We start from the raw sequence: 14,916 nt of genomic DNA on the forward strand, positions 1-14,916 counted from the left end.
GCGTGTCAAAAATGTCTAAATATTCCATTACCGTACTTCGAAGCATGTCAACCGCTGTTTAAAACCAATTTTTATGCCAGTTATCTCGTAGATAAGTGATAATATTCCGACCGGGAGTATGCATTGAGCCTAAACAGCCGAATAAAATTTCTCCTCAGGAGCGACTCATGCACGCGCCTCATTCAAAGGTCCTCGGAGCAGCCACTTACAAAAGGTGATAATGTGTTTCAGCCTGAGACTCCCTCGTAAACCTTCAGTTATTTCCCGGGCTCTGAGAGCCTATCGGAGCCCTGGGAATTGTCACGTTACAGCTAAGATCCTTACTTTTCAATAAAAAGATGTAAGACGCACGACTCCTTGTCAGACAGGGTACTTCCTGCTTGAAACCTTGTCAGGTTTTTGCCTGCCATAGGAGTTCTGTTATACTCACAGACACCATTCAAACAGTTTTAGAAAATTCAGAGTGTTTTCTATCCAAACCTGAACAATAATATGCATATTCTAGCTTCTGAGTTGGTGTAGGAGGCAGTTAAAAATGGGAACATATTTTTTCCAAAATTCTCAATACTGCCCCCTAGCCCAGACAGGTTAACCTCTCTTGGGTAGTGGCAGTATTTTGAAGTTTGGATGACAAACATGCCCAAAGTAAACTGCCTGTTACTCAGGCCCAGAAGCTAGTATTGGATAGAAAACACTCTAAAGTTTCCAGAACTGTTAAAATAATGTCTGTGAGTATAACAGAACTGATATGGCAGGTGAAACCCTGAGGAAAATCCATCCAGGAAATGGGACATTTTTGATGTGGGTACTTTTCTATTGAATGCCTATACAGTATGTATTTGGATAGGACCCAAATTGCAGTTCCTATGGCTTCCACTAGATGTCAACTGTCTTTAGACATTGTTTCAGGCTTGTTTTCTGAAAAACGAGGAAGAATGAGAACATTCTTTCAGTGGACTCTAAATGAACCAGAGCTGTTTTGAGCGCATGACCGATTGCGCGCCGTTCGTTGTTTTTCTTTTCTATTGAAGACGCTATTGTCCAGTTGAAATATTATCAATTATTTAGACAATAGACAACCTGAGGATTAATTATAAACATCGTTTGACATGTTTCAACGAACTTTACAGGTACTATTAGGATGTTTTCGTCTGCATGTCGTGACCGCCTTTGAGCCAGTGGATTACTGAACAAAACGCGCCAACAAAACTGAGTTTTGGGACATAAAGAGGGACTTTATCGAACAAAACGAAAATGTATTGTGTAACATGGACTCTTGTGACTGCAAACATATGAAGATCATCAAAGGTAAGTGATTCATTTTATCGCTATTTCTGACTTTTGTAATTCCTTTACTTGGTTGTAAAATGTTTCTATGCTTTTGAAAGTGGGGCTCTCCTCAGATAACCGCATGGTATGCTTTCGCCGTAAAGCCTTTTTGAAATCTGACACAGCGGCTGGATTAACAAAAAGGTGATCTTTAAGCTGATGTATAACACTTGTATATTTTATGAATGTTTATTATGAGTATTTCTGTATTTAGAATTTGGCGCTCTGCAATTTCACCGGATGTTGGCCAGGTGGGACGCTACCGTCCCACCTGCCCATAAGAATTAAGATTTCCTGGGGTAACAATGTAATAAATAATACATAAATAAACAAAATACTGCATCGTTTCCTAAGAATGCGAAGCGAGGCGACCATCTCTGTCGGCGCCATAGTAATATTTGGATGGTGTAATGATACACCATCCAAATTGTAACTATTAACTTCACCATGCACAAAGGGATATACACTGTCTGCTTTTTTTACCAATCGACCAATAGGTGCCCTTTGCGAGGCATTGGAAAACCTTCCTGGTCGATGTTGAATCTATGTTTGAAATTCACTGTTCGACTGAAGGAACTTACATATAATTGAATGTGTGGAGTACAGAGATGGGGTAGTCATTCAAAAATCATGTCAAACACTATTATTGCACACAGAGTTATTCCATGCAATTTATTATCTGACTTGTTAAGCACATTTTTACTCCTGAACCTATTTAGGCTTCCCACAACAAAGGGGTTGAATACTTATTGACTCAAGACATTTCAGCTTTTCATTTTTTATTAATTTGGAAAATTTTTAAAAACATAATTCCACTTTGACTTTATGGGGTACTGTGTGTAGGCCAGTTATAAAAATCTAAAGGTTATGAATGTTAAATTCAGGCTATAACACAACAAAATGTGGAAAAAGTAAAGGGGTGTGAATACTTTTTGAAGGCACTGTACATATAAAGATTGTGTATTTTATGTTTTGTTTACACAGCCACCCTAAGAACCCAATTCAGATTTTCTTTCTACGGTATATCCAGTTTTACATGTGACCCATATCAGATTTGCGCATTCACACTGATGTAGCCTCTGAAGTAGCACACAGATGGAATGCTTATTTCCTGTCACTATTCCTTTAAAATGATGGGGTGGTTTTCATGGCAACGGCAGGTCATGTTCTACAAGAAAAACTGATATGCACATCTAGACAGAGGTTGCATAAAGAGGATCAAGTTTGCATCAGGATTCAGATCCACTTTGGCTGCGTTTCACCAGGCAGTCAAATTCTTATGTTTATTTCACTAATTGGTCTTTTGACCAATCAGATCTTGCCAAAAGAGCAATTAATGGAGAAAAAATATCAGAATTGGGCTGCCTGTGTAAATGCAGTCATTTGAGGCAGTATAAATCTAAAGTCAAAAGATCAGATTACATGTGTTTCTTTGCTGTTTACACATTCGTGAAAAGATCAGATAGGTATCAGAAATGCTAATAATTGGCAAAATATCTGAAATGGGCTGCCTGTGTAAACGCAGCCATACACTCTGTGTAGGGTTCAAATATGGACTTCAAACCCAGTACCACTGCTTTAAAAAAATGATTCCCCTCTTATCAAGGAGACTGATTTAGACCTGGGTGCAATTAATTATCAAGTAGAACAGAAAAAGAGCAGTTTCTGGACCTTGTATGATTTGAATACCCCTGCCCTATATAGTGCTCTATAGTGCCCTAATCTGACCAGAGCCCTATGTGGCAGCCCTATGTGACTCTTGTCAAATATGGGTCAAATATGCATAGTGCATTAAGGAGAATAGTGTAATTTGAGATATGTCCTTACAGACACAGCTTTGGCCTACGTGGTCTGCTGTCTGCAGGAGCTGGGTTGATGAACATGGAACATGAACATGGAGCCATCTCTGTTTGTGTTTGCAGTGCATGTCAAAGCAGGGACCTGTGAAGTGATCGCCGCCCACCGCTGCTGCAACAAGAACAAGATTGAGGAGAGATCCCAGACGGTCAAATGTTCCTGCTTCCCCGGACAGGTTGCTGGGACAACAAGAGCGGCTCCATCTTGTGTGGACGGTACAGTCATTCTTTATTTATATATATACAGTTGAAGTTGGAAGTTTACATATACCTTAGCGAAATACATTTAAGCTCAGTTTTTCACAATTCCTGACATTTAATCCAAGTAACAATTCCCTGTCTTAGGTCAGTTAGGATCACCACTTTATTTTAAGAATGTGAAATGTCAGAGTAATTGTAGAGAGAATTATTTATTTCAGCTTTTATTTCTTTCATCACATTCACAGTGGGTCAGAAGTTTACATACACTCAGTTAGTATTTGGTAGCATTGCCTTTACATTGTTTAACTTGGGTCAAATGTTTTGGGTAGCCTTCCACAAGTTTCCCACAATAAGTTGGGTGAATTTTGGCATATTCCTCCTGACAGAGCTGGTGTAACTGAGTCAGGTTTGTAGGCCTCCTTGCTCACACACACTTTTTCAGTTCTGCCCACAGGTTTCTATGGGATTGAGGTCAGGGCTTTGTGATGGCCACTCCAATACCTTGACTTTGTTGTCCTTAAGCCATTTTGCCACAACTTTGGAAGTATGCTTGGGGTCATTGTCCATTTGGAAGACCCATTTGCGACCAAACTTTAACTTCCTGACTGATGTCTTGAGATGTTGCTTCAATATATCCACTTAATTTTCCGTCCTCATGATGCCATCTATTTTGTGAAGTGAACCAGTCCCTCCTGCAGCAAGCACCCCCACAACATGATGCTGCCATGAAGCACCCCTATGCTTCACAGTTGGGATGGTGTTCTTCGGCTTGCAAGCATCCCCCTTTTTCCTCCAAACATAATGATGGTCATTATGGCCAAACAGTTCTGTTTCATCAGACCGGAGGACAGTTCTCCAAAAAGTATGACCTTTATCCCCATGTGCAGTTGCAAGGATGAACGAGACTTGTGGAGGTCTACAATTTTTTTTCTGGGGTCTTGGCTGATTTCTTTTCATTTTCCCATGATGTCAAGCAAAGAGGCACTGAGTTTGAAGGTATGCCTTGAAATACACCCACAGGTACACCTCCAATTGACTCAAATGTTGTCAATTAGCCTATCAGAAGCTTCTAAAGCCATGACATCATTTTCTGGAATTTTCCAAGCTGTTTAAAGGCACAGTCTACTTAGTGTATGTAAACTTCTGACCCACTGGAATTGCAATACAGTGAAATAATCTGTCTGTGAACATTTGTTGGAAAATGTACTTGTGTCATGCACAAAGTAAATGTCCTAACCGACTTCCCAAAACTATAGTTTGTTAGCAAGACATTTTTGGAGGGGTTGAAAAGCAAGTTTGAATGACTCCAACCTAAGTGTATGTAATCTTCCGACTTCAACTGTATATATTTTTATTGACAGTACAGTATTAGCAACACAGTAATTGGCAGTACACTGTTCCAGAATCGGTGTTGTATCACACGTATCACTCAGAATTAGTGCGGTTTCAAATGATTGTCAATCATCAACAATTCAAAATTTGACATAGGGTAAGATATTTTCTTCTACTATTACGTTTAGTCACTTACATTTTCCTGCATCTACCGATCAATGTAAACAAAATGCTGGAAAATCTAAACAACATGCTTCAAAACAACCCAATTTAAGTAAATATTGGACAGGGTTATTTTTACCTAGCGTATGCATATCCCAAAGTTGGCAAATTTATCAATTTGTTATAATATTTACATAAGTGCTACAAAATGCTATATTCAAATATGTGATGTACTAAAATATTAAAGGAACATTGAAATTTGCAGTGTAAAAACTTAACATGATGAACATTAATAAAATGTACTCTCACGGGTGCAAGAAGAACTCTAGAAGCAACACCCAAATAGGTCTGTCTTTGGATTACCCAAACATGGGTTATTTTAATCATCAGTTGGGTTTGTTTTCACTTTCCTGCTGGGTTGACCCAGCAGATGGGTATCTTGTATATAATAGGTTCTTTTCAGGAGGCTTGGCCTATTGGAGTCGTGGCTTTCAGATAGGTATTTTTGGCGTGAGAGTAAATGTCATTCCTGTTCATCATGTTACATTTGTACACTGCAAACTTACGTTTCAGGCTGTCTGCTGTCTGTCTATCACTGGAAACAATAAAGCCTGGCGTGCTGATGCGCTTGCTCATTGAAGTATAGTGGGCCAGGTCATTTAATATCATGTCAACAGAGGCCCCTGCGACAGGTGAATCGATCCCTATCCTCTGTACTGTAATGGCTCTGACAGTAGCTTCCTCCCATCTTGACATCACTGACTGAAGCTTTAGAAATGTCAAGGGAAACCTTACCCTCTGCAGGCCTCTTCAGAGGCAGCTGTAGACCTTGGAGGCCTTTTCTGCTCCCACTGTGCCAGTCTGTGTTTTGCCCTCCTGCCACTTTGTTCATCAGCTTAACATTGACCCACACCCTGTAATTCACTCCTGGAAACACACAGCTCAGCCAGTCAGGCAGCCAGTCAGTCAGCTCGCAGTCATGGAGGATCTCTCTCTACTCTACTGTCAGTCATGGATCAAAAGGCTTCACTCTCACTGACATGTTTGTAGAAACAGATGTCTTGTTGTGGGTTCAGTTGTTACAGTAGTCTAGTAGAGGAAGTGTCTTTTCACTGCCTTGTAATGTGCACAGATTAACTGGTTGCATTCCTCTCTCTTTGCCTCTTGCAGCATCCATAGTTGCACAGAAGTGGTGGTGCCAGATGCATCCATGTATGGATGGGGAGGAGTGTAAAGTGTTGCCTGACCTGAAAGGCTGGAGCTGCAGTACAGGAAACAAAGTAAAGACGACGAAGGTGGGTGCATAATGTAAGAAAATCACATGCGCCGTTTTAACACATACAGTTTTTTATTTTTAATACATTTGCAAAAATGTCTAAAAACCTGTTTTCAATTTGTCGTTATGGGGTGAAGTGTGTAGATTGAGGGATAAAAAAAAATACATTTTAGAATAAGGCTGTGACATAACAAAATGTGGAAAAAGTCAAGGGGTCTGAATACTTTCCGAAGGCACTGTATGTACACATAAGTGTACACGTGTGCACTTACACACACACACACACACACACACACACACACACACACGCACACGGGGCAGATGCGCTCACAAACACACACACATAAACACACTAGGGATGTGACACATTTTCTTTTGTTAACGTTTAAACTGCCCCCAAAAATTGTTTTACAGTTAAAATGATAAGAAAAATTCTAAAAATTCCATTTGAATTCTCAATGCAGAATATGGTCCTATTGCGAATGACCGCTACAGGGCAATGAAGTTCTATCTACCGTAGTCATATAATGAACAAGAATATTTTTTATTTTATTTTATTATTTAACTTTTATTTAACCAGGTAGGCAACTTGAGAACAAGTTCTCATTTACAACTGCGACCTGGCCAAGATAAAGCAAAGCAGTTCGACACGTACAACAACACAGAGTTACACATGGAGTAAAACAAACATACAGTCAATAATACAGTAGAAAATAAGTATTTTTACAATGTGAGCAAATGAGGTGAGATAAGGGAGGTAAAGGCAATAAATAGGCCATGGTGGAGAAGTAAATACAATATAGCAATTAAAACACTGGAATGGTAGATTTAACAGTAGATGAGTGTGCAAAGAAGAAATAGTTAGGTGCAAAGGAGCAAAATAAATAAATAAATAAATAAATACAGTATTTAAGCAGTAGTTGTTTGGGCTATTTGTAGATGGGCTATGTACAGGTGCAGTGATCTGTGAGCTGCTCTGACAGCTGGTGCTTAAATCTAGTGATGGCGATAAGTGTTTTCGGTTTCAGAGATTTTTGTAGTTCGTTCCAGTCATTGGCAGCAGAGAATTGGAAGGAGAGGCGGCCAAAGGAGGAATTGGCTTTGGGGGTGACAAGTGAATTATACCTGCTGGAACGCGTGCTATGGGTGGGTGCAGCTATGGTGACCAGCGAGCAGAGATAAGGCGGGACTTTACCTAGCAGGGTCTTGTAGATGACCTGGAGCCAGTGGGTTTGGCGACGAGTATGAAGCGAGGGCCAGCCAACGAGAGCGTACAGGTTGCAGTGGTGGGTAGTATATGGGGCTTTGCTGACAAAACGGATGGCATATATAAACGCAACATGCAACAATTTCAAAGATTTTACTAAGTTACAGTTTATATTAGGAAATCAGTCAATTGAAATAAATGAAGTAGCCCCTAATCTATGGATTTCACATGACTGGGCAGGGGGGCAGCCATGGGTGGGTCTTCGAGGGCATAGATTAGGGGCTAATTCCCACACACTGGGGAGCCAGGCCCAGGGTTTTAGCTGATAAGCCCTAGGCCTATGGGACAAGGCACACATGCGTACGTCTATCTGCGGAACCGGTCAGGAATTTGGACACACCTACTAATTGAGGGGTTTTCTTTGTTTTTACTATTTTCTGTGTTGTGGACTGGTGGTGAGGACATCAGAACTGTGGAATGGCACGTGGAGTCATGTAGTAAGCGAGGGAGTGTTGAACAGATCAACAGATTACTCACTAGCTAATATAACGTGTAGGATCTGTGTAGTAATATTATTCGTATCTCAGAGCCATTTGCATTGCTAGTTACAGCCTAATGAAAGCTAGCTAGCTAACATCGAACCTAGTTGGTTATCTTTGGCTACCTGCAGATTCATGCAGGGTAGTAACATTATGAGTTGGGAGTATGGTTCATTGCTTAGCTAGCTAGCTACATGTCTTAACAGAAGATACCACTATGCAAGTAACCATTTTACTGTAGGGTTTACACCTTCTGTATCCTGTGCATGTTACAAATAAAGGTTGATTTTATTTGATATAGTGTGGGTTTATCAGAGATGGTAATTTGAAGAACAACATGGACCAAAGTCAAATTAGGATATAACGTTAGGCCAATGAAACAGTGTCCAAGTTAAAAAATTCTCTGGTAGAATGCCCTGCTTTTATTTCGTCACACTCATAGCCATTAGCTATGTTCTCTTATTAGCTTGCCATTCACTTGTAATTAATGATCTTGTTGTGAGTTTAATTTCCTGTAATAGTGATTACAAATTAGTTAAAGTTAAGGCGTTGTCAGCTGTATGATATGGTCATTATTTGAACTGGCTAGCCAGCTAACTTAATGTTAGCTAGCTAGCTAACAACCTAGAAACGAACCAAAACATTACTTAGAAAGTTGCTTTTATTTGCCTGGTTTGCTAGATTGACCAATATAAAAATGGGTTTATGGTGTTAAAATACACCAGTTAGGCTTTTTTGGACCACCAGGCTGTGTTACTTTCCCATTGTTACTCAAGTGTATTGTATGATGTACCATTTTCTAGCTCTAAGTCTCTAATTTTATCCAATGTAAAAAACATAATTTCAAATGTTGCTACATAATACCGAATCAAGTCGGTCGGTCACATTCTAGAGTGGCCTTTTATTGTCCCCAGCACAAGGTGCACCTGTGTAATGATCATGCTGTTTAATCAGCTTCTTGATATCCCACACCTGTCAGGTGGATGGAATATCTTGGCAAAGGAGAAGTGCTCAGTAAGAGGGGTGTAAACAAATTTATGCACAAAATTTGAGAGAAATATGCTTTTTGAGCATATGGAAACTGTCTGGGATTTTTAATTTCAGCACATGAAACATGCGACCAACACTATACATGTTGCGTTTATATTTTTGGTCAGTGTAGATATGTCATTAGCGAATTGAAGCTGATATCCTCAACCATTGACAATGGCAGCGTATCATCTGCAATCATTTCTGTAATCAGCACTGTGATTTTTTTTCACTCCGTCCTTTATCGCGCTTCTTGCGTATGAAGCTGTCTAATGCGCTGCTGCCAGAAACTGTTTGAGTCTCATGGTGCGTCCCTTTTAGATGGTGAAGCCTTGCACCTGTACTACCATTACTGTACCTTAATTCCACCTTGCAAAGTTTACATTTCATCTCTTTCTCATTTAACTTTTCAAAGTATTGCCAAAAAGGACTTCAAATCAAATCAAAGTTTATTTGTCACGTGCGCCGAATACAACAGCTGTAGACCTTACAGTGAAATGCTTACTTACAGGCTCTAACCAATAGTGCAAAAAAGGTGTTAGGTGAACAATAGGTAAGTAAAGAAATAAAACAGTAAAAAGACAGGCTATATACAGTAGCGAGGCTATAAAAGTAGCGAGGCTACATACAGACACCGTTTAGTCAGGCTGATTGAGGTAGTATGTACATGTAGATATGGTTAAAGTGACTATGCATATATGATGAACAGAGAGTAGCAGTAGCGTAAAAGAGGGGTTGGCGGGTGGTGGGTGGCGGGACACAATGCAGATAGCCCGGTTAGCCAATGTGTGGGAGCACTTCGCTGCCGTCGCTTGCCTTCCCTTGCCGTTTTTCCAACTGTGAACGATGATGACGCGTGGAGCGTTTTATGGCAAATAATTTGACAGATGCATACACTATCTCCTATTAACTTTACATCATTGTTGCATTAGGTATTTGTTTCATAAAAAAATGTCCTGTTAGTGCACTCCAAAAAATGCTGAGTTAAAAACAATCATTAAAAACAGTTATTTTGACCCAGCCAGTTGGGTTGTTGATGTTGGGTTATTGAGCAATGATCCACCTGGTAAGATCAGAAGACTGGAGGCGTGGCTTAGTAGAGGCATATCCCAAAGTTGTCAAAGTTAGCAATTTGTTAGAATATTTAAATAGTGTTATAAAATGTTATATTAAAATGTAATGTACTAAAATATTAAAGAAAAATTGAAATGTACCGTGTAAAAGCTTAACATGATGAACATAAATTACATTTACTCTCACAGGTTGCCAAAAATACCTTCTTTTTGCACCCGTGAGAGTAAATTTTATTAATGTTTATACACTACACATTCTAATATCCCTTCAATATTCTTGCACATGACATATTTTAATATACAATTAATAACATTATTATTTAAGTATCATAACAAAATGCTAACTATCCCAACATTGGGATACACATTGGCACTTGAGAAAATCACCTAGCGTAAACATAATTAATGTCACGGCTGTCGAAAGGAGTAGACCAAAGTGCAGCGTGGTTGTAATTGCACATTTTATTAAATCCGTGAAACTTTGCAATACATAAATAACTGAATTGACAAAACAACAAACCGTGACGCAGAGAGAAACAAACACTACTCAAAATATAATAACCCACAGAAACCAGGAAGAAAAACCCCTACTTAAATATGATCTCCAATTAGAGACAACGAGGACCAGCTGCCTCCAATTGGAGATCAACCCCAAAAAAACAACATAGAAATAGAAATCTAGAACTTAAACATAGAAATAGAAAAACACAAAACACCCCCTGTCATGCCCTGACCTACTCTACCACAGAAAATAATATCTTACTATGGTCAGGACGTGACAGTACCCCCCCCCCCCCCCCCAAAGGTGCAGACTCCAAATGCCACTAAACAAAAACCCAAACAAAAACAAAAGGGAGGGTTGGGTGGGTAACTCCTATCTATTTCGGCTCAAATGCAGTCCACATAACCTTAACCTCCAGCAGAGGAGGCGGCTCCGGTTTGGGGCGTAATCCCCGCTCCACCCACTAATCCCTCTGCTTTAGTACCACCGGACCGTGGATCGTCGTCGAAGGAACCGGACTGTAGATCATCGCTGGAGGTTCTGGGCTGCAGGCCGTCGCTGAAGACTCTGGGCTGTTGGCCGTCACTGAAGACTCTGGGCTGCAGGCCGTCGCTGCATGTTTTGTACTAGGGAGCTTCGCTGGAGGCTCCGGACTGGAGAGCGTCGCTGGAGACTCCGGACTGGGGAGCGTCACTGGAGGCTCCGGACTGGGGAGCGTTGCTGGAGGCTCCGGACTGGGGAGCGTCGTGGAGGCTCCGGACTGGGGAGCGTCGCTGGAGGCTCCAGACTGGGGAGCGTCTCAGGAGGTTCTGGACTGGGGACCGTTGCTGCTGGCTCCGTGCCATGGATCACCACTACAGGTTCCGCGCCATGGATCATCACTGGAGGCTTTGTGCCATGGATCATCACTGGAGGCTCCGGGCCATGGATTATCACTGGAGGCTTCGTGCCATGGATCATCTCTACAGGCTCCGGGCCATGGATTATTCCTACAGGCTCCGGGCCATGGATCATCACTGGAGGCTTCGTGCCATGGATCATCTCTACAGGTTTTGGACCATAGATCATCACTGGAGGCTTCTTTCATGGAGCTGGAATCGGTCTCACCGGACTAGAGAACGTCGCTGAGAGTTCTGGACTAGGGAACGTCGCTGGAGGCCGGGTGCGCGGAGCAGGCACAGGGTATACTGGGCCGTGGAGGCGCACTGGAGGTCTGGAGCTTATGGCTGGCACAACCCGTCTTTGCTGGATGCTCAACCCAGCTCGACAACTGCAAGGCGCAGGCACAGATCGCACCGGCCTGTGAGTGCGCACTGGCGACACAGTGCACATCACCGCATAACACGGTGCTTGCCCCGTCACTCGCTCCCCACGGTAAGCACGGGGAGTTGGCTCAGGTCTCCACCCTGACTCTGCCAAACTCCCCGTGTGCCCCCCCCACATTTTTTTTGGGGGGGTGCTTCTCGGGCTTCCGTCGTTGGGCTAGCTCCTCATAGCATCGCCGTTCCGCTTGCGCCATCTCCACCTGCTTCCATGGCAGGGTCTTGTCCCCTGCCATTATCTCCTCCCAGGTCCAGGATGTCCTCCATTCTCTCCAGGATCCCTGCTCCTCCTGGGCACGCTGGTTGGTTCTTTTGTGGTGGGTTATTCTGTCACGGCTGTCAAAAGGAGCAGACCAAAGTGCAGCATGGTTGTAGTTCCACATTTTATTAAATCCGTGAAACTTTGCAATAAATAAATAACTGAATTGACAAAACAACAAACCGTGACGCAGAGCGAAACAAACACTACTCAAAATATAATAACCCACAGAAACCAGGAAGAAAAACCCCTACTTAAATATGATCTCCAATTAGAGACAACGAGGACCAACTGCCTCCAATTAGAGATCAACCCCAAAAACAACAACATAGAAATAGAAACCTAGAACTTAAACATAGAAATAGAAAACATAGAAAAACACAAAACACCCCTGTCACGCCCTGACCTACTCTACCATAGAAAATAATATCTTACTATGGTCAGGATGTGACAATTAAACTACAGTTTCAGTGTTCAATCAAAATATGCGTCGACAATAAAACAGAACAGATTAAAGGGAAGTAAATGTACTCTCACGGGTGGCCAAAACAAACTATCTGAAAGCCATGCCCCTACTAAGCCACACCTCCAGTCTTCTGATCTGACCAGGTGGATCATAGCTCAATAACCCAGCTAAGTGAACCGACTGTCTGGGCCAAAAATAGCCCAACTTGTGTTCTGTCCACTATTTACCCAGCATTGGGTTGTTTTTAACCCAGCATTTTTTAGTATTTTTTAGTAGTGTGGTAGTTTTTTGATAACTGCACTATGATTTTAATTTTTTGATTTTAGGAAGAAAAAAAATGTATGTTAATCCCAATTTCATTTAAACGTTAGTTCACACCCCTATTACACACACACATACAGGTTTTGCTTTCTCTAAAGCCCACCATGACATAGAATCTTCAGCAACTAAAGTTGTTGATTTATCTTCTACATAACCAACAGTCAAGTATAAGTCAAAGTCAACAGAAGCTGAGATGCGATAGTCCGGCGTCCCATTGTGACATAGCTACATGGCTCTGAGACACCATCCGCTGGCACGCACAGCCCAACTCTTCGCAAATTCCTAACCAAAGTGAATCCGGTACACGTCCTCTCTTCATTTGAATGTGTTCACAGTTGTAGAAATTGCTTGAGCTGCTCTGAGAATTCGAAAAGTATGAAAGCCAATATTCTAGAAAAGTGCTGTGCTCTCGCATACATGTTTTGAATTTGCTAGACGCAAAAGCCCTTCTTACCAACTATAGATTGTGTGGCTGAAAAGTGTTGTATCTGTAGGGAGCAATATATTTGAATTTTATACGATCAAAAGGAGAAATTCTACTGAGATACTGTAAAATATGTGTATGTTGAAAGAACAGTATCTAGAGATTGCAGTGAGAGACCCCCCCACACACACTTATGCACTTATTCCAAAAAAAAGTGTCATTCTGAAGTACAATACATGATCAAAAGTATGCCGACACATGCTCGTCGAACATCTCATTACAAAATCATGGGCACTAATATGGAGTTGCTCCCCCCTTTGCTGCTATGTCAGGCTCCACTATTCTGGGAAGGCTTTTCACTAGATGTTGTAACATTGCTGCGGGGACTTGCTTCCATTCAGTAACAAGAGCAATAGTGAGGTCAGCACTGATGTTATCCGATTAGGCCTGGCTTGCTGTCTGTGTTCCAATTCATCCCAAAGGTGTTTGATGGGGTTGAGGTCAGGGCTCTGTGCAGGCCAGTCAAGTTCTTCCACACCAATGTCGACAAACCATTTCTGTATGCACCTCACATTGTGCATGGGTGTATTGTCATGCTGAGACAGGAAAGGACCTTCCCCAAACTGTTGCCACAAAGTTGAAGCACAGAATGGTCTAGAATGTCATTGTATGCTGTAGAGTTAAGATTTCCCTCCACTGGAACTAAGGGGACTAGCCCAAACCATGAAAAACAGCGTTTTTGGGCAGGTCGCATTCTCTTGGCATCCGCCAAACCCATATTTGTCTGTCGGACTGCCAGATGGTGAAGCGTGATTCATCACTCCAGAGAACGCGTTTCCACTGCTCCAGAGTCCAATGGCGGCGAGCTTTAAACCACTCCAGCCGACGCTTGGCATTGCGCATGGTGATCTTAGGCTTGTGTGCGGCTGCTCGGCCGTGGAAACCCATATCATGAAGCTCCCGATGAACAGTTCTTGTGCTGACGTTGCTTCCAGAGGCAGTTTGGAACTCGATAGTGAGTGTTGCAACCAAGGACAAACTATTTTTATGCGTATGCGCTTCAGCACTCGCCGGTCCCATTCTGTAAACTTGTGTGGCCTACCATTTTGTGGCTGAGCCGTTGTTGCTCCTAGACATTTCCTCTTCACAATAACAGCACTTACAGTTGACCGGTGCAGCTCTAGCAGGCCAGAAAGTTGACGAATTGACTTGTTGGAAAGGTGGCATCCTATGACGGTAAGGCCATTCTACTGCCAATGTTTGTCTATGAAGATTGCATGGCTGTGTGCTTGATTGTATACACCTGTCAGCAACGGGTGTGGCTGAAATAGCTGAATCCACTCATTTAAAGGGGTGTCCACATACTTTTGTATATATAGTGTACATATGACAGCTTGACAGTAGGCTCTGGTGATGAAGATGAACAATAAGCCTCCTGAAATAGAAAATACACATCTAAGGCTAAGACTACTGTATTTTCCAGCTCCTACAGGGGCTGAAAACATGCCCACCTAGGAGTGCCAACATTATCCTTAAACATCTCTTCCTGCCTGCCTATTGGTGTACAGAAAACTCTCTTGCTTCCATCTGACCCACTTGCATTTGGCACTTGGATAAG

General features: G+C 42.0%; 1 protein-coding gene across 2 annotated transcripts in view; it reads left to right on the plus strand.

Annotated features, from left to right (window-relative positions):
* LOC115150996 (chemokine-like protein TAFA-2) overlaps positions 1–14,916 on the plus strand; it is a 187,942-nt gene that overhangs the window by 153,146 nt on the left and 19,880 nt on the right. Inside the window, exons 3-4 of one of the 2 annotated variants that reach the window (XM_029694881.1) lie at positions 3,252–3,401; positions 6,051–6,188. In XM_029694881.1, coding sequence (XP_029550741.1) covers positions 3,252–3,401; positions 6,051–6,187 — 287 coding nt within the window. In that variant the 3' untranslated portion in view covers position 6,188. The remainder of the gene's footprint in view (positions 1–3,251; positions 3,402–6,050; positions 6,189–14,916) is intronic. The other variant, XM_029694882.1, reaches the window with a different exon arrangement.

The sequence above is a fragment of the Salmo trutta genome, chromosome 16, assembly GCF_901001165.1.
Source record: "Salmo trutta chromosome 16, fSalTru1.1, whole genome shotgun sequence".
NCBI classification, from domain to species: Eukaryota; Metazoa; Chordata; class Actinopteri; order Salmoniformes; family Salmonidae; genus Salmo; species Salmo trutta.